Source organism: Amaranthus tricolor, chromosome 10 (assembly GCF_026212465.1).
Source record: "Amaranthus tricolor cultivar Red isolate AtriRed21 chromosome 10, ASM2621246v1, whole genome shotgun sequence".
Lineage (NCBI taxonomy): Eukaryota > Viridiplantae > Streptophyta > Magnoliopsida > Caryophyllales > Amaranthaceae > Amaranthus > Amaranthus tricolor.
The window spans coordinates 7,438,216-7,463,515 of record NC_080056.1 but is presented as its reverse complement, the minus strand read 5'-3'; the positions used below and the strand labels follow the sequence as shown (position 1 = coordinate 7,463,515).

The 25,300-nt window shown below is 32.8% G+C and overlaps 1 protein-coding gene across 3 annotated transcripts; it reads right to left on the bottom strand.

Moving 5' to 3' along the window:
• On the bottom strand, nt 1-14,476 carry LOC130825672 (dual specificity protein kinase YAK1 homolog). Of its 3 annotated transcripts, none has more exons than XM_057691010.1 (18): nt 13,544-14,476; nt 12,865-13,064; nt 11,466-11,619; nt 11,277-11,386; nt 11,134-11,203; nt 10,973-11,055; nt 10,789-10,867; nt 10,662-10,702; nt 10,305-10,427; nt 8,635-8,773; nt 5,466-5,577; nt 5,298-5,374; nt 5,127-5,201; nt 4,683-4,766; nt 3,764-4,506; nt 2,001-2,159; nt 607-812; nt 1-348 (listed from the first exon to the last, which is right to left on the bottom strand). In XM_057691010.1, the coding sequence occupies exons 1-18, from the start codon at nt 13,712-13,714 to the stop codon at nt 275-277; spliced, it is 2,700 nt and encodes an 899-aa protein (XP_057546993.1). In that variant the 5' UTR covers nt 13,715-14,476; the 3' UTR covers nt 1-274. The 3 variants fall into 3 exon arrangements, with proteins under 3 accessions (XP_057546993.1, XP_057546992.1, XP_057546994.1); XM_057691009.1 differs by having other exon boundaries at nt 511-812; nt 13,544-14,468; XM_057691011.1 differs by lacking the exon at nt 13,544-14,476 and adding an exon at nt 12,402-12,438 and having other exon boundaries at nt 511-812; nt 12,865-13,050.
• Between the last annotated feature and the right edge of the window lie 10,824 nt (nt 14,477-25,300).

Sequence of the window (25,300 nt, the reverse complement as noted above, 5' to 3'; positions counted from 1 at the left end):
TGAAAAATTTTAACTTTAGCATTACTAAGAGCCAAAAATTTCTTCCAAATGATGCACATTGCATTAGAGACAAGGAACACCAAAGTAAAGCAGAAGAAAACTTCAAAATTTAAATAAATGCCATGAACTATAGCTACTACAGACTGAACTAGCATTTTAATGATGGGAAATACTACAGCACAAGCTCACATTGGCTGGAACCAAACTGGAGAGCTTCCATGCCAGCTCCAAACAAGATGGTGGACGAAAAAATTTGGCAGCTGCGATCAGCCAATCACGATATCCTTCCATAGTCTTTTCTTCCACGAGATGATGGGGGAAGGTTGACAAGCAGGTTTGTTCTTCGACCTGTCAAACAATGGCAAGGGCCGTCAAACGAACAATATTTATAGCTATCCTCTTCCTCGCGTGTTCATCTCCAGAAAAGGAAAATCGGAAAGAAAGAAACACACAAGTAGGAGAAATGACAATACGTAGACGGCAAAACACTAGGGTGAGGTTCGTGCATACCGAATGTTGCACCATTATTGAAAGAGTTACTTCCAAAAGCGTGTGCATTTACAGGGTCATAGCTAAAAGAACTGTGAGGAGGTTTCGGATGAATACCCTCATTCCCATATATAACAGATGATCTTCCATGATTGGTGCGCTGGATAGGTGGCTGACCCATACGATTGAGTGACGTTGGTGACAATTGTGACATATATTGTGGAGGCCTTGACATGAAATGCCGATGCCCAAGAAGCGTATTGTATGTAGAAGGTGGACTGCTTAATTCTGGTTTAGAAAACCCTTGGATAGGTCCATTGGGCCTGTATCAAACATAATAATTAAATTATAAATATTGTTGAAAAAATTATCTGTTATTGACACGAGATTCAACCAACGGATGCAATATAACAAATTAAATCAATATTCAAAACCACAGCTTCTCAAATCTTTCAGTATTTGGTAGTTTGTACTTCGGACAAGAATATTGTTTGAGGTCACGGCATCTGGCTCACTTCATAATCGTGGTTCTCAAAACATTGATAGACTTGTCAAAAGCCCAGATAAACGAGACCTCTCCAAACACAAAGTTTTAAAGCCATTATTTTATCTGGGCCTCTATCAAGGGCAACGCCCCTAATGGCCTAGGCGAAAAATCCGCCACAGAGGAAAGCAAGGTAGAGAAGATCAGATGGAGACTCCGTCGAGCAACAGTAATTTGTTGGAAGTAACACCCAGGTTATTATGCACCACACACAAACAAGACTGAACTCGTCGGACTCTCTAATTAACCCATAAATTTATCCAAACATAGTGCAAAACAAGGCCGCATCACTTTGTAAAGGTAACTGATATTTCTCGCGTTGTAAAGGTCTAAAAAAACCCTCTTCAAGGCATATGTCATGCTTTCGACCGTATTTGGCATCACTCCCATTACTACGATCACATTCGTTACCGCATTTTTGCACAATGCATCAAATCTAACACTCATGAGTCATGATCCACGCTAAATCGGTATCAAATTTGATGCAAAGTAGATCACAAGTTTAATAGTTAAATTCACTTAAATCCAATAATAACACCATTAAGTGAATATTAAAAACACTTCCTTCAAACTTCAAAACAATTTCACCTAATAGCTATAAATGATTCCATTTCTTCAAAAACCAATGAGCCCTTCAACATGCATTCAGTATTAAACAAAATAAATTAAGCCAGCTAGTACATGTTTTACCTCCATAATGATTAGACATTGTAATTGAATGTTGAAAGCCCGTCCTTCAAACTTATAATTGATTTCCACATAAGTAGTATGAACGTGCAATTAATCTTCTAAAAGTTAACAAATTATGAAATTCTTTAAACACATCAAACAACTGGCGACCCTTGGCACTGCCATGTTGATGTCAAATTGACTATACACAAATGATTGGAGTTTTTCGAAATCAATGAACCTTGAACTAGCATTCAGTATGGAACAGAATAAATTTAACTAGCTAGTATTTATTTACCTCCATGATGAATTAGGCATTGTATTAGAATCATGGCTGTATTTTCTGATTCCACAATTCTGAGATGATGCGGCAGCTTGACTGATATGCACCGTTTTACCAAGCTCGGAAGTGATGCTGTTCAAATCAGAATTATCATCTTGCAATAGTAGTTCATCGCTGAAAAAGAAATAAGAAAATTTACAAGGATGCACATAACTACATAGTCCAAAATACACCAGCACCCAAGTAATAAAGCATAGCTCATTCAGCCATAAGACATTCTTAACTTCAAAGAGGACGTGCAAAGAAGTATACTTAATCAGTGTAATAAAAAAAGTTATGAATTTGAGTTGGGCAATTGGAACATTATGTCAGGACGGTTCAGGGATTTCTCTGCACATTGTTCACCATCTTGATTTTTATTTTTTTTTTCATATTTGGGTCATTTTCAGGTTGGGTCCATGTCAACTTTGACCCATTTGCATACGTCTCGCTATAATTTTTCTATTTTATTATCATTCGAAATTAAAACCTCTGAATACAACAACTCCATAAGCACTGGTCTGTTTAATTTGACTAACTCATCTTCATATTGCTTAGTTAAAAGCCATCGGAAAGATGACACAAATACATCAAACTACACAATACATATTTCAAAATGAAAGAACAACAATGATAAAACCTTACTATTCTCAACAATACGAGGTCACGTTATGACTCAAAACAAATCAACACAGAAAATCAATACTAACAAAAACTTTATTTTATTCAGAGCAATTTACAACAAAAAAAATCAATTTAATGATGACTTACATAATTTTCCTCCTTCATTTATTCCTATCTCATAGGCTCTAGTAATAAATCAATTCTTCGTTCACCTTAACATACATATCTCCGTATCCCTATTTTCTTACAATGATCTTTTCCAAAATGAAAGAAGCAACTCCAAATTTAACAGTTCAACAGTGAATACTTTCTACTAATTTCTTTCAAATATAGAGGTAACTAAGTCTAGCAGTACAAGATACATCCCATATTATACAACCCAAATTATTGTGGTTTAAACACCAATCTCTCAAGAAAATCGCAGCCTAGTTCACTACTAAGTTCCCTCCATTCATGTTCCGCGTAGTTCCAGTCTATATAGAAACAAAGGGTGAAATCTAAGATGAATGGAAGAACATACAAGAAGTACCAAAGTAAGGAACAGTATAAGAAAGCATATAGACAGTTGCAGAGAAAATTAAGTATAAATCGAGTTTAGGATTTCTCCAAGCATACAAAAGAAAATAATTTTATTTTGTATGTCATCAGGGCAAAGACAGATGTAGTAATTTGACACTGATCCAACCAAAGTAACAGATACTTTATAGAGCATACCTAATCACCTATTATCAGGTGAGTTACTCAAGTTAAAAACTGGACAGCTAATTGTGAGTACGAGATGATCACCAACAAAGTGAATATAACATTGAATTCTAACTAGTATTCGCGCTAACTAATGCAACTTGAAGAAATCAGCTATCCAAGTTCTAGTGAGTATCCCATTCCAGAGTGATCTTTTGAAAAAAGGACCAAATATGTAAAGATAGTTCCTAGTATAGACACAAGGGAAGTCCATAAAACTTTATATTGAATGAAATAAAAAGTTAACTAGGATTAACAGAAAAAGAAAGCAAACGTTTTGTAACTTTGGAATAACCCTGCAGATAAACTGTTGGCCAACTCAGAAACAAGATAAAAAGTCCTCGACCTATCAAGGGAAGCAATTAGAATCAAACCTATAGTTTGGATCCCAATCACCAGGGTCAGGCAATGCTGTCACATCAAGCTTCTCATCAGCAGATCCTTTAGATTGAGAAAATTGCATATTTGGACCGTGCAAAACAGAACATGGAATATAGGAAAGTGACTGATCAGTACAGATGTTGCTACTACCAGGTGGGTGCTTCCAACTCGATGTGTTGGAGTTTATAGGCATATGTAGGGGACCGGCAGGTGTCTGTGAGTTACCCTCTTGAGATTGCACACATCCCGAAAATCCCCAACCGTTCTTTCGACTGAAATTACTAGCAGCAACACCTTTTCCCAGGGGAGAACCCTGAAAATTTCCCCAACTTGGAGAAGAAGCACCATAATGCCCAGAAGAACCAGAATTTTGATTAAAAATGCCAGGAGGAGTAAATTGGGAAGGACTAGTTCCAAGGGGTAATGGTGCAAAATTTCCAGCAGGTGGACTCACACCAAGTCCTTGAGGTTGATGAAAATTTCTCCACCATGCATCTGGGCTAGTTCCAGACATTGTCATACCACCTTGAGTTTGAAAATTCAATCCAGAGGGACCAACAGGTGAGAAATATGTAAATGTATTAAAATTATCCCCATAACTCCCAAAGCTACTACCAAGTATACTGCCATCATTATAACTATTATGGCTTCCTAAACTACCATAACTGTTGCAATGTGCATGCGGTGGCATCTGAAGGTGTGGAGCAGCATGCATCGATAAAGTCTGCCCTATAACCTGCAGAAATGAGATCAGAAGTTAGTTATCATTAACAACCACCTAAGACTACCCTTTTGAGAACCAAATATGTGGTGACAGTGGACTCGTAAAGCAATACAAGACAACAACAAACCAACAATGCCAAGCCTTAATCCTAACTATATAAAGGGATTCTGAAGAGCCAGCAAGCTCACATTAGGAGACAGACCCGCAGCAAACCAATGCCCTCGACCAGGATGATGGTCCATCTTGAAGTTTTGTGAAACTGGGCTAACCGGCTTCCCAATATAATAAAAAAAAAAAACAGAAAAAGAAGGTAAAGAGGTTAGAAACTTGGGTAAGGAAGAATTTAAAACAAAAAAAGAGAGCAAACAGTGAAAGTTCTAAAGTTAAAATCACACTAACCAATGACCTACAACAGTAAATTGCCTGAATATGGAAATAAGTTGCTAACATGGATGAATTATATTCCAAATGGAAAAGGAAGTTCAACAACATTCCCAACATCATCGACAAAGTAAACCAAATAATAATCAAGCAGAAAACTTAATACTGGAATGTTAACATGATTGAAATTCCATAACAAAAATACGTATAAGATATCAAAATGACAAATTTTAAAAAGCACAATCACTCACTACACGAGAAGTCTCCTGAGGTGGTTTATAAGGGCTTGTGAATGGCTCTCCTGTTAGAAATGGGTGTTTCGAAGCCTGCATGTGAAATCAGCCAACTAAAGTAATAATCGGTAACTCAATACATCAGAAAACTAAAGGATAAATTGCTGCTGTGGAAAAAAATGAATGAACCTGTTTTGGAGACCACCGTTTTGCAGGATCAAACTCAAGAAGTCCCCTTAAAAAATCCGTAAGAGCTAACTGTCTCTCTACAATAATCAAAGGTGAAGGATACACAAAATGTTATGTTTGAGGACAAATCCATATAATTTCTTATAAGTATCCAAATAAGGTGGAGACCTTTGATTGAGTCTTCTTTAGATAAGTTTTTCCTACTAAAGGTTGCAACAATTTCTTCAAGATTCATAAAATTAAAATATTCCTTTCCAACCACAGGCCTTTTCTTCTCCCTCTGTACAATAACAGAAAATGTTGAATGAATACAGGAAGCAGAATATCGAGTATCTTTCAATAAATAAATCAATTACTGAATCATATCTCCACATTAATACTAAAATAACAAAGTTCATATCAAGAGCACCTCTTTGAACCCCTGATTCCACCTTGGCGAAGGAGCACACATGAGAAATCAGACGGCAGATACGCAATAGTATAGTGGTTGCCCATCGTTATTTAAGAGAGAAAGGAGATACCAGAGAATCTTTTCAATTACTATATACAATGTGAGCCAGAGAGAATATGTGTATGAGTGAGAAAGGTCCAAGGGGGGAGTAAGGATACTGTTGATAAGAAATATTTCATAAAAAGGGAAGAAGTATTTCTCTAAGTAGGCAAGCGATCACAAAGCTAGGCCTGTTGTGCACCATGCTCTAGATGAAAATCGCTGTAATTGCTCTCCTTCCTTATGCATTCAGAGCCTGGAGGTAATAGAAGCTTGGAATAGAAGTTTACAAAAATGGATTCAAACAAATATGGCTGACAAATTTTGCACTCCCCATTCTTCTCGTTTTATTAGTAATCAGCTATTGAAAACTTAACGTAGCAATTTGATTAGTTAGTTCTGCTAACAATAATGATATTCTATCTTTCTTTCGTTTCTGGTTGGCGATCCCAAACTACCCCCCCGGACGTGATTTCTTATTCTCTCTCTATGAAGAAACACCTGCAAGAAGCATTTAAACTAAGCCACTAATATTGTGTAGAAGGTAATACCACTACTTTTAGCATGAATTCGGAGGATAAAATAGAAGCAAATCAATGAATTTAAGTTTTGATAGTTTTCATGGTCCAAGTGTCTCTGACAGAAGGCAATGGTCTTTTCCAGAATTCCAGATTGAATCACAAAAGATTCAGGCAAGTGGCCTTCAATTATTTCCATTCCTCAATACAAGAGCAGCCTTTTGGGCATAATCATACCTCTATTGTCAACAAATAAATAGGTATGAACTATCTAAAGAAACAAAACCATACAAAAAGTTTAAAGCCCAATCGACCTTGTTTCTTATATGGGGAATTCTCACCAACCAATAACTAAATATAAGTTATTCGATTGACTAAATATTACTCCCTCCTATTTAGCATTAGCGTCCCATTTCCTTATTGGTTTAAGTCAGCCAAAATGTCTCATTTCTATTTTGGGTATAAAAATTTTACCAATTTACCCTTACTTTATCTCCCTTTTAACACCTTTACCCTTACTTACCCAACTTTAAACTCAATTTATTAAACAACATTACACAATCTTACCCTAATCAATCTATCAACCCACTTTATTAATACATCTACCAACCTAACCCTTCCCTCCTTTTTATAAAACTCTAACTCCCACTTTCATGATGCCCCCTTACCCTTCGTTGTTCTTGAAACCCATCCTTTTGGATGAACCCTAGATCTGAAAAAATGACCCCCCTTCCAATCTCCAAATCCCTCTCAATTCATTCAATCTCTTTCATAAATTCGCGTCTCTCATTCACCTTCAACAACTTTAACTGGTTTTCACTCACTCTCACTTTCATTCAACCTCATCAACTTACATTCATCCTCATCAATGGATTCTCCTCAAAAAGAGGATGATTCAAATGAAAGCAACGATCTCTCTACAAACGATAATGTTGGTTCAAAGCCAGATGCAATTCGCTACAATACAATCTCTAATCATCAGTTGAAATCGATCCGCATAGGGAAAGAGCTTGACTCAGAGGTGAACCAATTTGCACCTTAGAACCTTGGGTGTCCACACCAGAGTATGATCGGTTGATTTGATTTTTGCAGAGAGGGATGTTGAAGAAGATTGGCTTAATAGCTTGGGTCCATTTTCATGTATGTCACTGAATCGTGCCTTTTCTTGTAATGTGATTGCGTGTTTGTTCTTTGACTTATGATGAAACAGTAGATCTACAGTTTTTTAATGTATTTTTGGTTGCTCTATGATTTGTTTGAGAGTTTTCCTTTTTTTAAGCCAGAGAAAATCATTTGTGGTAAGATAGATGAGTTTTTTGAACTTTTCTACATTAAATACAATCTTATTTGGTGCTGGCCAGTCAACCCTCTTGCTTTACAAATTGATCACAACATGGTTATTGTTAATTTGCCTCTTCACCTTTTTACATAATCTTGTGATTGTCTTCCTATTTACTGACAATTTAGTGACTAGTTTGTTTACAAAACCAGTTTGCCATTTTTGTTAAATGATGAACGGAGTTTCTGCATTGATGTCAAGTTTTGGGATGGTGCCATTGGTGGATAATTGAAATAGATGAGACAAGTTTGTTTGGTGAGTGGAACTAATGCAACAAATGGTGGTATTTATGAATGACACGTGCCTTTTGAACTGAGAGAGCGGCTCAAACATGCTGGAATTTTTATGTTCTTACTCTAAAAATTTTGGTTGTTTTATGTTTTGGTTGGATTTTGAATTTTTTGAATCCCTTAAATTTTTTGGTGGCTTGATATTTAAATGATGCATCTCTTTTCAAAAAATTTTCTGAAGTCCATGTAAGAAAAAAAAAAACTGCAATCGCATGATCCGTAAAGAGTGCACTTACAGTAAGCAGTGGGACAATTGAGAAAGCTATCCGAGATCAAGTAGCTGCAAGGTCTGTATTTTTTTTTCATGTATTTTTTCAGTGAAGGACTTTATTTTCTGTATTTTAATTTTATTTTGTGCAATTTGTAATGTAAGTTGGAGATGATGAATTGAAATGAAGTTTTATTGGTGCGAAAAATTATGAATTTGTAATTTTCGAGTAATTTGTAATTGAAGTTCTGAATTTGAAGAGCTTTTCGGAAATTCGAAAATAGCTGCCAAATTATTTACATTTTGGTGGGAAAGTCTAAAATTAGGAGGGAGTAGTTAGTTGTAATTAGAACTTTGAACATTTTACTAGACAATACTCTCTCCTTCATATGTGATTGCATCTGACTACCTAAAAATTGGTGCATAGTCAAATGGGACACATATAGTCAATAGAAGGGAGTATTATAGTATTGCTTGGGTACAAATACTTACTGCTTCATACTCTTCCTCGGATAATGCTTGGTAAACACTTTTCCCCAATGCAGCTTCTATATGATCAACACTTCCAACAAGCTTAAAGAACTTGTTCGTGCTTTTCGCATTTTTTAGTAGATAATCAGGCGGTTGACCCCTACAAAAAATTTGAATACAGTTGACAATCATGAAGATTGTTGGAAGGGAAACTAATCCAACAGTGAATTTGAGACAGTCCAATTGTAAGAAACAGAGCATTCAAAACGAAAAGATAGAATATCCAAAACAAAATTTACAAAAATGAAGTAAAACATGGAATGCTCAAACAGAGTGTATCGTAAAAGAAATAAAGAAAATCTTAGGAAATTTTCGTGATATTTTTTACGTTGTTAGGCCATGTGGAACGACTACAAAATGTATAGATTAGAAAAGTTGAATGTTTAAACTTTGCAAAACTTAGACGAGGAAGAGGTAGGCTGAAATGACTTGGATTATAGGAGTGGTTCAAAAAAGAGAATATACGTGGATGCTCATTGGAATCAATCCTTATTTCTTGTAGATGTCGACTTGATCTTAGTTTCAAAAGGCGCATTTCAATACTCAAAAGCTTATAAAACAATGAAAAAACATATATGATACTTTAAACAATAATCATTTGTATTAAAATGCATGAAAGATCTAAACGCGCTAAGCCACTAATATAATGCACAATTGAACAAGAGGGTACCTAAACAGACATTTAAAACCATAGTCTAGTTGATAATACCCGTCTATCAAAATCCCCAAGTAAAAAAAGGTTTCAAGTTACTTAAACAAGCAAGAGAACGAGAATTTTTCTAAATTTAATAGGAAGATGTTTATTTTGTGATTTATGAAGTATGAACATAGCTAACATATTTTCATTTCATTTTCATTCTTATATCTACATGGTTATGAGAAAATAAAACCATAAGAAAACATAGAAATTCCAGTATACTCCTATTAATCTCACCAAAAATTACCGGATACTACTCACATTTCTTATGATCTTAAGATAACTCTTGAATAATAAGAATTTCTTAAACCCATTCCTATTTATTAACCTTGAATCAAATTAGCTACAAATCAAGGGGTCAATATTGCATATCTTAGTGGCTAATAAAGATTCAATCCAAAGCTTCAAACTTACAGAAACTTCAAGAATTGATTGTTACTTGAGAGCTTTCAAGCTCGTAGTTGATACTTCTTAGCCCCTCTTTATATAATGGCATCACACATTTGCCATCCTAATTTAGAGGTTAATGGGACGAGAGCCTAGATTTTTAATTAATCAAACATCTGAATTTTTAACAAATCAACCATCTGAATTTTTGAAACAAATCAAAGGCGTGGAAGGAGTTCACTTCACACTTTATGGATCTAAATTTGTAGGCTTATTAAATTTCCATACAGAAATACCTACATAGTACATAGTACATCGTAAATAGTACATCCATTCAAAACAATTGCCAGTCTAAAAAAATATAACATTGAACAACAGTGTCCTAGCAAATAAACAAGGGTTATCAGTCAGAATTTCATATGAATATATGGTAGACTTTGTTATAAAGCTAAAGAAGCCACATGTGTTTGACCAATCAAGCAGGTAAAGCAAGGTTATACTTATTGAGATACACACAATAGAATAATTAGAAAGGAGAGAAGCAAACCCGAGTATGCGGATCATCCTTTTAAGAAGATCGAATTCTGATGCTCCAGGAAACAAAGGAATGCCAAGAAACAACTCAGCAACAACACAACCGAATGACCACATGTCAATGGAAGTATTATATCTTTTATGAAGGTTAAGGTATGGACATCGTGTTGAATCTTGAGCATCACCATTCACAAGTTTTGGTGCTCTGGTTAGTGGTTATGCAATAAACAGTAGTAGATAAGTAGTATGATACATGATTCATACTCTATTACCATATCGTCGTCCAGATTTAAGAATGTAATCAGAGAATTCAATAAAAAATTGACAATCCCAGCTAGGCTAAAATGACAAAACATGAGATGAAGGATACGGATAGCCAAGAAGCACTTCTGGGGACCTATAATAACGACTCTGCATTTAAAATAAATACCTCAGTCTTCCAAATGAACGTCATAAATTAAAAGAACAACTTCTTTATACTATGAAAAAGATATGACCTGAATATAACAGTAGACAGTCTTATCTTCCATGCAGGCAGATCCAAAATCGATAATTTTTATTTCTGCTGGTTTCACACTGCCAATATCACAGTAATATCATACTTTGTTTAAAGAACTCCAGAAAACCCCCTTCCCCATTTTCCAATTTTCATTTATTTGCGCTCACAAGACAAAAGCTAACCTTGTGCACAGAAGAATGTTTTCTGGCTTGAGATCACAGTGAATTATACCAGCATCTTTCATCAATTCCAAACCCCGCAAAATCTAGTAGATAAAATATTTAGAAAGCCATATCACATGACACTTTCATAGCAGATACCATACTTACTACAATATCTATACCTGCTTTGAGAACAGCTGCACAAGATTCAATGGTAACCCTTGATATTTGTTGTATTTTATCAGCTCGTACCTGCCATTAAAGTATTAGCGCCGAGTGTCATAAGTCATAATAAATTGCAGAGTCACAGACAGGAAGAACTTACAAGTTTGTATCTAGCAATTCGAAAGAAATACACAGATGACACTTAAAGACGAAGGAATCATTAATACGAACAATATGATGTTTATCCTCAGGATCAAGCTTTTTGTTTAACTGAAAAGGGGGGGAAAAAGGGAAAAGTCATTCGAGTCCAGATTATATTTTCATAAAAGGAAAGCAGCAGCAACGATACCGTTGTCAAGATTTGAACTTCAACCAGTGCTTGCACATAATATGCAGGCTGGTTCTTTATGATCTTGACTGCTTCATAACTTTTAGTTTCAGGCAGCCAACACTTGACAACCTGTCCGAATGTCCCATGTCCCAGAATATCTTTCACAATATATCTGTAAAAATAAATAAAAAGTAAAATAGCCAACTCGTAAACTTCAAAAGCCATACATATAGGGGTTCTTATAATGAACAATTAGCTAAGAGGACCAAAGGTAAATTTGCTAGCTAGCTATCACTCAGAATTTAATTTTTTATACATTAGTGATTTGTCGATCTATTCTCTTCCAGATATAAGGTCTAGTATGTTAAGAGGAGCTTTAAAAGTTCTTGACTTATCAAGTAATAATTGATCCTTGACCATTAAGAAGTTACGATAATACAATAATTTTGGTGCATCTTGAAAAGGTTTTGGTCTACGCAACCTCAGCAAAACAACAACGAAGAGGTTATTGTTTAGTCCTTACCAAAAAACACGGAAATTAAAATTGGTTATTATGACCAAAATAGATAAAAGTTTCCCATCAAAACTCGCTCAATTCTGTTAGAATACAATAAAATAAGACATTGCTATTAACATCACAATTTCAATGGCCCAAGCGTACAATTCAAACATAGAAAAACACATGGATCGTTTCTAGAATTGGTCTATTTGCAAATATAATTCAAGACCGCTCAAAATTCTCCAAATTCTCCAAATAAACAAGTAAACTTGTTTTTCTACTAAGTTGCTAATTCGCATTTTAAAAAACCAAGCTTCCATCTCAAATACTTGCTAGACAATAATTTGAATTTCCAATGCGCTCATTAAAAATATTTTAGATATGCACATACTCAATTATCATAGTGAAGTACAAACAACAAAAATAAAGTGCTTTTTTAAACTAAAAGTATGAACCTGGGAAGTAACGAACTAGGACAGCTGCCATTAATAACTAAACAATAGAAATTGAATTGATTAGTAAAAATGTATAACATATAAAGATAGGTAAATGCTTGGGAGAAGCTTACTCTCTCCTAAAGCACTAGAAACTCGATACAAAAACATACATAGTATTTGACACCTTTTATTCTTCTCAACTCCTCCATATATACTTATTTCTCACTTCTTAGTTTATTTTTACTGTACTAAATATCTTCTTTTGCAAGCTACTCCTAACCAACTACTATAAGACAACCTATAATACCGTCTACCTTGATTCATTAGAAAAAACTCTTATTTTGGCATCATTATCCATTTATTTGTTAATTTTGTACGATCTTACGATCAAAATTTACATGTTCAATCCTCCTCCCCTCGTTGATCAAAGGTATGAATAATACGATCCTAATAATATTGCTAAAAGTCAAAAAAACCAGACCTTCGTTGTGTAAGAGAATTGACCAAGACATCATTCACGGAAAGAATAAGGTCCGAATTTTCATTGTCATGGCCCTCATTAAGCACTCCATCTGCTGGACTTGTTAAGAACCTCTTGCGCCTTAGTTTATCAGAAAACCGGAATTCAGCATTGCACACTTGATAGGTTTCAACAATGTGCTTCGTGAGTTTCGTCACCAACTACATAGCAAACATAACACATACATACATACACATTAGCATCGTAGCGAATTACTGTTACAACCATCCAAACCAAAAATTCCAAAGCTCAATCTTTAAAATGATCTTTTAGCAAAATAATCATCAAAAATAAAACTATACCATCCCAAATTATTCGTTTTGCTACAATCACCCATATTAAACATGCACCATATGTAATCTAACAAGTAACAATCTTGCTCCATATAAACAGGATGTGTTTGGTGCTGTTTGAATAAAATGAGCAAATCAATTACCTTACATCTCCTCCCTCACCATTCTACCATTACCACTATTTAAGCATTCCCTTTCCGTCACATTTCCACTCTACCAAACACCTCCTAAGAACTAACAAACCAATAAAAGCATCTAAAATAATTTTCAGCTATAAGAGCACACTAACAATCATATTGAATAAATGGGCAATTTCCAATAAAAACAAGAAAGTTTCTTTAACTTACAGGTCTTTTAACAACAGCCCTTGAAGCTTTAGGCTTGTTACTCGTTTCTTGAGACAATGAATATGGAACAAAAGCCAGTCGACGGGGACACCACCCAGAAAGAACTGACGGCGAGGATGACGGTGGTTCATCCAAATGCTCGCCACCGTTGCTCCGGCTAAATTCATTCATAGAGAAAACCAACTAGCAATAAATTATGACCAATAAAATCCAATGCTAAATTTCCAACATACTCTTCTTCCTCTTTAACCTCTAAATTCAATTAAAACTTTCTAGAATTTAGGCGTTTTCCTCATTTAGGTATTGAATCCCCAAACCCAGAAGACTGTAACCCCATCACCCAAAAGCTCAATTATTGAAAATTGGATAAAATTTCTCGAAACTTTACTAATTACCTATCTTCAAACTCTCCAATGAATTCTCAATTAATGACATAATTTGAGAAAAATTTATATAAACTACCACAAAAAAAAAAAAAAGTAGCCGCAAATTATTATACGTTAAATACCCCAAAAAAGTAAAGATTTGAGTAACTATGATGAAGGTAAAGATCGATGAAGAATTGAATACTGATTCATCAATCAAACAAAGTTTGATGTTAAAAAATAGAATTACGGATTGAAATTAGACGGTTTTTGGAATAATGGAGAAGAAAAAAATGAAAATGGTTTTAGTTGAACACCGTCGTCCTCCGGGAGAGATTTTTACTGTGTTATTCGGCCATCGTCGGAGACGAAAAAGAATTACTATCATTTGCTTAATCGACCCGGTTCAACTTTTTTCGTCAAAATTAATTTTTTTCCCCAAAATAATTTGAGGGTTAAACTTTGGAAAGTAGGGTATATAATATATATGAAAATTTATTTTCAATAATCCAATATTTTCATAATTTTCCTACAATAATTTTAATTATTAATTAACCATATATAATTCTAATTTTACGGGTATTTTCCTAGACTAAACTCGGATAACTTGATGACCTGTTATAGTAGGTAATGTACGAAAAAAATAATTTGAAAATTAAAGTAAAATTAGAAAAGAAATTTGAAAATTTACATCAAAAATTCTGAATAATAAAAAAATTTTAAAAAATTTTACATTTTTTTACATTTCTTCGACATTTTATTTTAACTTAATTTTTTTATTTTAAATAAATAAAACTTGCTTTAGCAAGTCATCCAATTACCGGGTTTACTCTTGGAAAATATTCCCGAAAGTTAGTGTTATTCATAGTTAATCAATAGGAGGGATTATTGTAGGAAAATCAAGAAAATGTTGATTATTCTAGGTAATTTTTCCTAATATATAAATGAAAAATTATCCTATCACACATATTTCTAAATAATTCAATATTTGTATTTTTTTTTTGCTGACACTACCTTTTGCAACATCTTAATCGACTGTTGTATGTAATAACCACTAGTCGTTACACTAACTTATTTCCTCCCGGTGCTTCTTCATTCGTCTACTCCTACTCTTCTTTGGTAGTATGTACCTACAATAACCAGTTGGAATTGGCGAGGGATGTTGTAAGTAAAAACATATAAATGTTGAATTATTTAGAAATAATCAATAGTAGAGATTATTCACAAGAGATGGACAATAAGAGAGATTATCTAGGATAATTTTTCCTAATATATATGAATGGAAATTTATGCATTAGCCTACTAATTAAAAGCTCGTCTTATATGAGACCATATAAGTATAATCATCTCATATAAGAACTTTTGTTTGATTAGAGGCTTTTTCTTTTATCTAGTATAGGGATTAAAGTAGCTCTCTATATATATATATATATATATATATATATATAAGATACTATAATAATAAAAAAAAATATATATATATGGTTCAACTAATTTCAAAAGTAGAGTAATCATTAAGTCATAACTCATAAGTTTTGTATAATCCAAATAATGGTAGGAATTATCTTAGCAACCCATGAAAATATTCTAAAATCTATTAAAAAGGCTAATTGTAAAATACTCTATCTATTACAAGTTCTCACAAGGAATGTTCGCGAGAATTAAGAAAAATAGTTACTTTTACATAGTAAATATATTATTATATTGAATAATTAAATTAGTTGATAAAATATGAAGATCACAACTAATAAAAAATTATTTTTATAAAGTTAGTGAGAAACATGTGAGGACTATTAGAAAGATAAAAATGTCAAAATAAAGTTAGTAGAGGTTCACAGTATGTTAAGTAGGTGTTTTAAACATGCTGAAGTTGTCAAGTAGGTGTTATGTGTTGTAAATGTTTAGGTTATTTACTGTAAGGGGTTAGGTTACGTGATGTAGGTGTTTTATGTTTAGGTTATTTACTGTAGGCGTTTTTGTTATGTATTGTAGGTATTTTTGTTATGTGTTGTAGGTGTTTAGGTTATTTGTTGTATGTATTTATGTTATGTGCCATAGGAGTTTATGTTATATGCTGTAGGTGATTAGGTTATTTGGTGTAGGAGTTTATGTTATGTGCTGTAGGTGTTTATAATTGGAAAATTTACTCAGAATAATCCAACATATTCACGATTTTCCTACAATAATCCCAACTATCAATTAATCATGAATAATCTCATGTATTGCTTCATTTAACTTGTGCTGTTGTTTGGTTTTTCTTTACCGGTTGCAGCAGGTCATTTTTTAACCATTATCCTCTTCTTTCTTCTTCCTCCTCAAATGCTCCTTATCTCCATTACTACAGCAGTTCCTTCAAGTTCAAATTAATTTTTTTAAAATTTTTTTGCATCAATCTCATTCCCTATCTAAAATTATTTTTAGTTCAGAGTTTGAAGGTAGATCTAAGGTTGAACTTCAATGGAGAGGAGATGGACAAAGAAGATACTCTCATAAAAACATTCTCTGTCAAATGGAAAACAGGACCTTGCATACTATTGAGAATATAGGATGATTTCATTTTTATTTATCAGTTTGTTGTATTAGTTAGAACCAGTTAGGTTGTTTAATTATTTTTAACAACTTAATTTTATTCTTCCTTTTCCTTAGCTTGTATAAAAACCTCTTGGGTATTGATCCTATGTCCTTCAATCAATAATGCATAGTTTGTCTTTTTCTTATCCTTATCCTTTAATCAAGCAATATGATGAGACTTACCATTGTACACTTGACTATAAGCCCTACCTAAAGTCATCATGCAATCCGCATGAATCGCCACCGGTGAAATTGGCTTAGGTAACAAAGGTATCTCAAACATGAGATTCCTTAACCACTCAGCTTCACTAGATGCTGAAGCAAGAGCTATGAATTTCGTTGACATAGTAGAATCAACTATACATGTTTGTTTCTTAGACGACCATGATATGGCACCTTCCCTATAAACAAACACCCAACCACTTGTATAAGAATTATCCTCTTCATTAGTGATTCAAATAGCATTGGAATAACCTTCCAAAATAGGACGGTCACCGCTATAAGCAATACCATAATCCTTGGTACGCAATAAGTATCTTAGTACTCTCCTTATTGACATCCAATGATGAGGACCCATGTTAATCTACTAAGTTTACCAACCGCAAAAGTTATGTCTGGCCTTGTACAGGTCATGGCATACATCAAAGATCTAATGACCTTTGAATACTCCAATTGTGAAACTGGTTGTCCGATATGTTTTCATACATGGTTCCATGGGAGTAGGGACCGGTGCCTTATCAAGCATGCTAAACCGGTTAAGTATTTTCTCATCATAGGGAGATTGACTTAGCTTTTACCTTGTCTCATAATCTTAATACCTAAGATCACATCGGCCTCCCCCGTATCCTTCATTTGAAAGGACCTAGACAAAAAAATCTTTTATCTCTTTCACTTGTACTAAACTAGTACCAAAGATGAGCATGTCATCTACATATAGACAAATGATAACCCCATTACCATGGCTATCAAAATTTCTATAAACGCACTTGTCGGCTTGATTCAATTTGAACCCAAAGGACAAAATTGTTTCATCAAATTTTTGATGTCATTGCTTAGGTGCTTGTTTTAGTCCATATAAGGATTTAACAAGTTTACACACCTTTTGCTCTTGTCCTTCCAAATCAAACCCTTTGGGTTGTTTCATATAAACTTTCTCATCTAATTCCCCATATAAAAATGTGGTTTTAACATCCATTTGATGGATCTCTAGATGATAAATTGTAGCTAAAGCTACCAATAACCGAATAGTGGTTATTCTTGCAACCGGTGCATATGTATCAAAATGATCGATACCAAGCTTTTGTCTAAAGCCTTGTGCCACTAATCGGGCCTTGAACTTGTCAATAGTCTCATCAATCTTCATTTTCTTTCAAAAAATCCACTTGCAACCTATTGGTTTACAAGTAGGAGGAAGATCCACTAACACCCAAGTGTTATTTCCCATGATGGATTGCATCTCATCATCAATAGCCTCTTTCCAAAAGCACTATCATGTGATGCCTTAGCATCGCTGTAAGTCAATGGGTCACCTTCCATATTGAATAGATATGGAACACTAGAAGAAATTTTGCTTCTAGTACCTTCAACCAAATGAACTTCGAAATCCGATCCAAAGCTTTTAGCTTTCCGTTGTCTCTTACTCCGTTTAGGAATAGGATCAACACCTTGTTGTTCATCTAGTTGTAGATTTTCATCAACATCTAGAGGTGAACCTTATTTATTGTCATCAACATCCTCATTGGTACAAACTTGTAGATTTCTTTGTCTACTCAAGGATGAAAATCTATTTTCATCAAAAATTGCATCTCTTGACTCAATAATCAAATGAATCGATATGTAGTCATTTTGTTCTATAACATAGAACCTATAAGTTTTGCTATGAATAGCATAACCGATAAAAATGCATTCTATACCTCGTTCACCGAGTTTCTTTCGTTTGTTACTGGGCAACCTTACAATGGTCCTACAACCCCAAACTTTAAGATAACTTAAGCTTGGCTTTCTTTTGTACCAAAGCTCATAACGAGTTTCTTTATTCGTTCTCATTGGAACCCGGTTAAGAATGTGATAAGCTATCAACATTGCTTCACCCCAAAATCCTTCACTCAAGCCTGAGTAGGATAACATGGAATTAACCATCTCTTGTAGAGTACGGTTTTTCCTCTCTGCCACACCATTTGATTGTGGTGCGTATCTGGCGGTTGTTTTATGTATAATACCCATTGAATTTAAATAATTTGGATCATAATATTCACCTCCTTTATTGGTTCTTAACCTTTTAATTTTACTACCAATTTGTATTTCTACTTCATTTTTGTAAATCTTAAAGTAATTAAGAGCCTCATCTTTTGTATGTAAAAGGTATACATAACAAAACTTGAAAAAATCATCAATAAAAGTTATGACATACATCTTATTTCCCAATGATGGTGCACTATGAAAGTCACAAAGATCACTATGTATTAATTCTAAAATTTTGAATTTCCGTTCAACACTTTTAAATGGTGTCCTTGTCATCTTATTTAACATGCACGTTTTGCAATTTTTAGACATTTTAGTGCATATAGGAATCAAATCATGTTTAGACATAAAAGAAATTTTATCAAAATTAACATGTCCTAATCTAACATGCCACACATAAAGCAAATCAACTTTTTCATTCATAGGTGAAGCTTCAACATTACAAATGACATCTTTATTCAAATTTAAAGACAATTTAAACAAACTATTACATAAATAAGCACGTCCTACAAACAAGTTATTCTTAGAGATAATACACCTATCGGCTTCAAATACTAATTTGTAGCCCAATCGATTCAAGATCGGTCTCGAGACAAGATTTCTACTAATTTCGGGTGCATAGTAAACATCCCCTAAAACCAAGAGATTCCCCGAAGTAAACAATAGCTCAACTTGTTCTTTCCCTTGGACCACGATAGGTGCATTGTTTCCTATAAAGAGATGTTCCCCATTAACTACCTTGTGTAAGGTTTTGAACCATCTTGTAGGATTACACACATGTCTCGAAGCTCCCGAATTGATCCACCAAGATAAAGTATCATTCTGCATAACATTTAAGTTAGTATTCATTGAAGAAAAATTCAAAGAAGAATTTTTAATCAAAATTGCATGATTACTTTGAGTAGAAGGGTCTTTGCTTGTAGAAGCTTGACCACTACCCTTTGCCTTCTTTTGCTTGTTTTTGAAAACAAAGCAATTTTTCTTTCGGTGTCTGGGCTTGCCACATTCCCAACATACCTTTTCACCGGCATTAGAACTAGTGGCCTTCCCCTTTAAAGATTCAGTTTTCTTTCTTTTCTCACTGGAATGGGCTGGTTTTCCTTTCGCAACCATGTTGATGGTACCGACATTAGGATTTTCATCCTTTCGATTCTCTTGAATCCTTATGCTAGACTCAAAATCTATGTGTTGTTCAAGATCGGGGAGTGTAATCTCCTCTCTTTTATGCTTTAAAGCATGTCTAACATCCCTTTAAGAAGGAGGCAACTTGTCTATAATGCTTGAAAAAATAAACACTTCATCCATTTCAATTTTATGAAGTTTCATATTAGCATGCATTCTTTGTAATTCACGAAATTGATCAATTACGAGGCGATTTTCAACCATCTTATAAGAATTGAAATTACTTGCAAGAAATTTCTTGGAGTTAGCATCCTTCGCCATGTATTTGTTTTTCAAAGTCTCCTATAATTCTTTAGCGGACTCATGGTATTGGTAGATGTCAAAGAGCGAATTTTAAATCCCATTGAGAATGTGACCCTGGCAAATGAAATCATCCTTTTCCCATTTACCTCTCTTCCTTGATTCCTCAAGAGTTTCATTTTCAACTTCCTCCGGTTTGGGGGTACTTATCACGTAAGCCACGTTCAAAGTAGTTAGGAGGATCATCATCTTCTTTTGCCAACGTCGAAAATCGACACTAACAAACTTATCCAACTTAGTGAAATTAGAAGTAAGTTCTTTGATACTTGCCATCCCAAAAAAAGATATCACAAAAGATTATTATAAACTAATAATGCAAAATACAAATTACAATTAGGAATTTGTATTTTCCCTTTATTAATGGCTAAAATAAAACTTACAAAATACACTAAGAATAAACTTGATGATTAGCTTTGTAACGACAATCGTTACTTGGAAACTTCTGTTGTAGGCGTGTAATCACTTTCCTTTTATGATATTTTCTACACAAAGGTACTTGGATTTTTGACTTGGAAATTCACAACGAGATACAAACAATACAACACACCCTTAGTACTTAGGGTATGTGATCGCTTAACAACAAGTGTTTGATGAATTATAAGCTTTGGAAGTTCTAACAAAAGTTTATAAGTCTCTTAAAAGAACACAAGTGAAAGAGAAAGAGCAAGAATGAGAATTCAGAAAAATTGGTGTAGTTTCCATCCTTCCCCAAGCCCCTATTTATACTACTCTAAGTATAGCAAAGGGTTATGGCACACTAAATCACCCATTGATAATCAACCTTAATGACCTCCAATCAATACCATTAACCAAGGTATTCATGAGCATTATTCCTCCTAATTACTCCTTTGTAACATCAGAAATAATATGGAATAAGTAAGGGAATACAATGCAATTAACTCAAAGGAAATGTAAAGACTCAACGGTCATATCAGAAGAAAAAGCCGAGTTGACTTTTGCTCCTACCCCAGAAAAGCTGACTCGGCTTACCTGCTAGACAAAATGATTTTTCCAGAACCTAAAGCCGAGTCGGCTTTAGGCTCAATACCAGGAAAGCCGAGTCGGCTTTTCTTACTGGCTCGGTTTTCCAACTTTTCTTTTATCCTATCTTTTGAACCCCTTTTTGGACTTTGTATTTTAATATATATTGTCCTATTACTATTTGTAGTACTTGGTGATTATATACTAAAGATTATTATACACTAAATGTTCAAGACAAGTTCATCAAATGGGACATTATCAGCAACATCAACATCATCCATACCATAAAAAATTGATCAATTTCATCATCCATAATTCCATACCATGCCATCAAAAGAATTTCAGGACATTACAAGTCTTCTTCCCAATCCCAAAAACAAATTCTTAAAAAGAAGTCTACTAGGAGAATGGATTGGTTTTCAATGGCGAGGAGATGGACAAAGTAAAATGAGAGAGAAAGGGTTTAAAGGAGAGAAGATAGAAACTTATTTGGGAGGTTTTGCAATTTGTGATGGTAAATTAAAAAAGAAATTATTACCTGCTAAAACCGGTAGTGGGTAACCATACAACAGCACAGATCAAGTGAAATAATAAATGGCATTATTTATGGTTAATTGATAGTTGGGATTATTGTAGGAAATCGTGAATAGGCTGGATTATTCTGGGTAAATTTTCCTTTATAATTCTATTTCAATATGAAAAATACCTACTGAAAATTGTAGTGGGTGTTTTGTGAAATGTGTACACGTAGTAGGTATTTTTTTTATATGAATTGGTTTGGGCTTTGGGAGTCTTCTCTCAAAGAGATGGTCTCTCAAGAGACCTATTTTTACTACTATTATCAATTTGTTTTAGTAGTAAACCTTATTTGGTTGGTATGTGGATTATCTTTTCTCCTTCTTTGAATTTTACCCAAACACAATTTCTAAATTCTAACCTATATCTTTACAACCGTAAAAATTTTATTCGAATATTGTTGAAATTTTTTATATACAAATGCTATGAAATCAATATTACATAAATATAACAATAGTTCTAATGGGTTTGAGTCCAGGACTAATTAGACTCAACCCAAACTAGACCCATAATCATCCTCATGCATCATTGCTTGAATAGTCTTAATTTGTGGCATGATGTTATTAAGTAAGAATAAATTACATATACTAATTTTAATGATTCCTCATTAATAAATAAGAGTATTTTTATTATTGCATTTTGAAAAGATATTTGTAATTTTAATTAAAATTTAAACTAGTTATTGAAAATACAAGATTATATTGTAAATTTGTTTTAACTTACTTATTAGGATGTATTATGATTATGATTTTTACAAAGTCCCACAAATATTCTAAGATGACTTTTATTTTCATTGATACTACTATTTTAAAATGGTAATGCTTTTTTTGATATGTGAAATTTATTGAATTTGGAAGATGCAATTTTGTTTTATAATTAAATTGTAAATTCATGAACCCAATGCAATGCTATTATGAATTCAACATAAATAAATAATATCACAAAGGTTACACATAGATGTGTTCATGGCTGGATTATCGTCAGACTCGACTTAACCAATTCGAAAAGTAGATCGGTTTGGATAATAATGGAAAATTTTAGTATTTGTATAGGTACTGCCTGCCTACTAAGTTAAACTGGCGGGTAGCAGTATAAAAATAATACCCGTTGATAAATTTGTCCGCCCGCTTATTTTATTAATATACAACTTTTCTAATTTTTATTTTATGAGATTTATTTTTTTATGCTTTATTAATTGATTCTTAAAGAAGTTTTTGTTTTTTGTATTCTTTTGGGTCTGTTGTAATTATGAGCTGCATATTAGTTACTTTTGATTTTCGGTATTTTGTATACTTTCCAAGAACTAATTTCTATCTATTTTTCTTATTATATCAACTTTACGCAATTTACTGTATTATTTTGATCATTTATATATTGAACTATTCACATCTAAAAATTATAATAAGTTAATATTATGAAAGTATTTGATTAGACGATTTAAACATATTTCACTTGATTGTATTATTTTACACATTAATCGCAATATACAAATAAATTTGAACGATGAATAGTATCAATAACCATAATGTAGTAAGTATTTTTGAATAGAGAAAATACTCATTGGATGATGTTGTCAACTTGACAACTCACTCAATTTGGATTGGAAAAAAAAAGTATAAAGCTTAAGATTTTTAAAGTGAATATATATTGATATAATTTTGAAGCTAGTTAGAATGACTCTTGTATAAGACATTTTCAATATCTAGATCGTGAAAGCTCATTAAAACAACCTCATAAAGACTCTAACCAAAATGGAATTATATCACACATTTTATTAATTTTATTGTATAATAGTAAAAAAAAGGTTTGATTTTGAGCATGCTATTTTTTTTTTCATTGGTTAGTATTAATAAAATTTGATTGATTTGTATTTTTTACATTTACCATATTTACAAATTTATATTTTCGGAAAACCTCATACATTAATTGATGCAATAAATCACAATAATTTCAATTACACAGTTGTATATAAATGTAATATTTAAAAAATTATAATGAGAAATATATAATGTACTGTGTAGAACATTATATATTGTCTGATAAAATTCTGGAATAAAATCGCGTAGAATATAATACTACAGAATAAATTACATTTATTCCAGTGTAATTGGAATTACACAATTTAGAAAATTATACTGCAAAATTACACTGTGTATAAAATTATACAACAATTTAGTAATTTACTTGAAGTACATAATAACCCATTTTTCCATCAATTTTTATTTAAAACTAAAAAGACATAAAATTCAATAATTGATCATTATAATCGGTCATTTATTGTTAGACTACCGTAATTACAATTTTAAATCTTAGAAAAAATGTGAAGTATGATATGCAATCTAAAATTTTATTAAAATATTACTGTATTTAAAAATCTGTGCATTGCACGAGTTTCTAGTTACTCCAAATCATACTTAAAATTAATTATGGTCGGTAAATCCGGCTAATTATGGCATAATTTATAGGAGGAAAAATAAAAACATAACGTCAGAATTCCATTTAGAATGGTTTGATAATCAAGTTTATTTTCTAATTCGTTTAACGAAATTAAGTTAGTATAAAAATAAGATGTTAACTTAGTTAATATTGAGTAACATTTATATTTTATTAAAAACTAATAAATGTTATATGACTGTTATTTAATAATTTTCCGAACTTGATGTCACTAAATTAGTTGGATCACGCTATACCAACGTGTGAAATCACTTTGTGTCTTTGAACCTATATTAGTTTGGTTTCATGTGACTGATCTAGTTGGATTAGATATTAATCATAAATCATAATTTTCTATGTTGTAGGCTGATTAAATTATATATTATTTTTAATTATGTAACTCCTCTAAACATTAATGTTTATAATATTGTGCTTTATATGAGTATATTAATTAATAGTATACGTTTATTTAGAGGAAATGATGGAGTTTGATTGCTCTTAATTAAGATATTTCTTAATTGATATTAACCATGATGTAACTTATTTTCTTTATCAAGTAAATGTAGGGATTTTTATAGATCTTTGTTTGCATTATGCACGTTAATAGTAGTACAAACAAGTACTATCTAGTTTTGACATTTTCTTTGAGAGCAAAAGTGAGATTGTGGCACTAAGAGTTGTATATAAATAAAATTTGTTTTAAAAAATATTTTTAAACGACCTATTAGTATAAGGGGCCTTACAAAACATTGTTGGTGGATTACACTCAATTAACTTCGTTTAAGGTTCTTGTCTGGGTTATGTTTTAGCTAGTGGATTCACACTATAAAAATATATTATTTCGTCCCAATATTTACTTGTTTCATTTCATGTTAATAATTGAGTTTTAGAAATGTTTTAGTTTTCCGTATGTTAAAAGCTGAACGATACTAATAAACTATAAAAAATTGCTTAAAAAAATACTCAATCGTTCACAAACTTTGCTCGTTCCGTCGTTCGAGCATATTAGCTAAAATTGAACTTTACCCATTTGAATTTTTATTTTTTTTTTTGCAAAATATTTAATTAAATTACCATTTCATTTCAATTAATTCCAACCTAAAATATG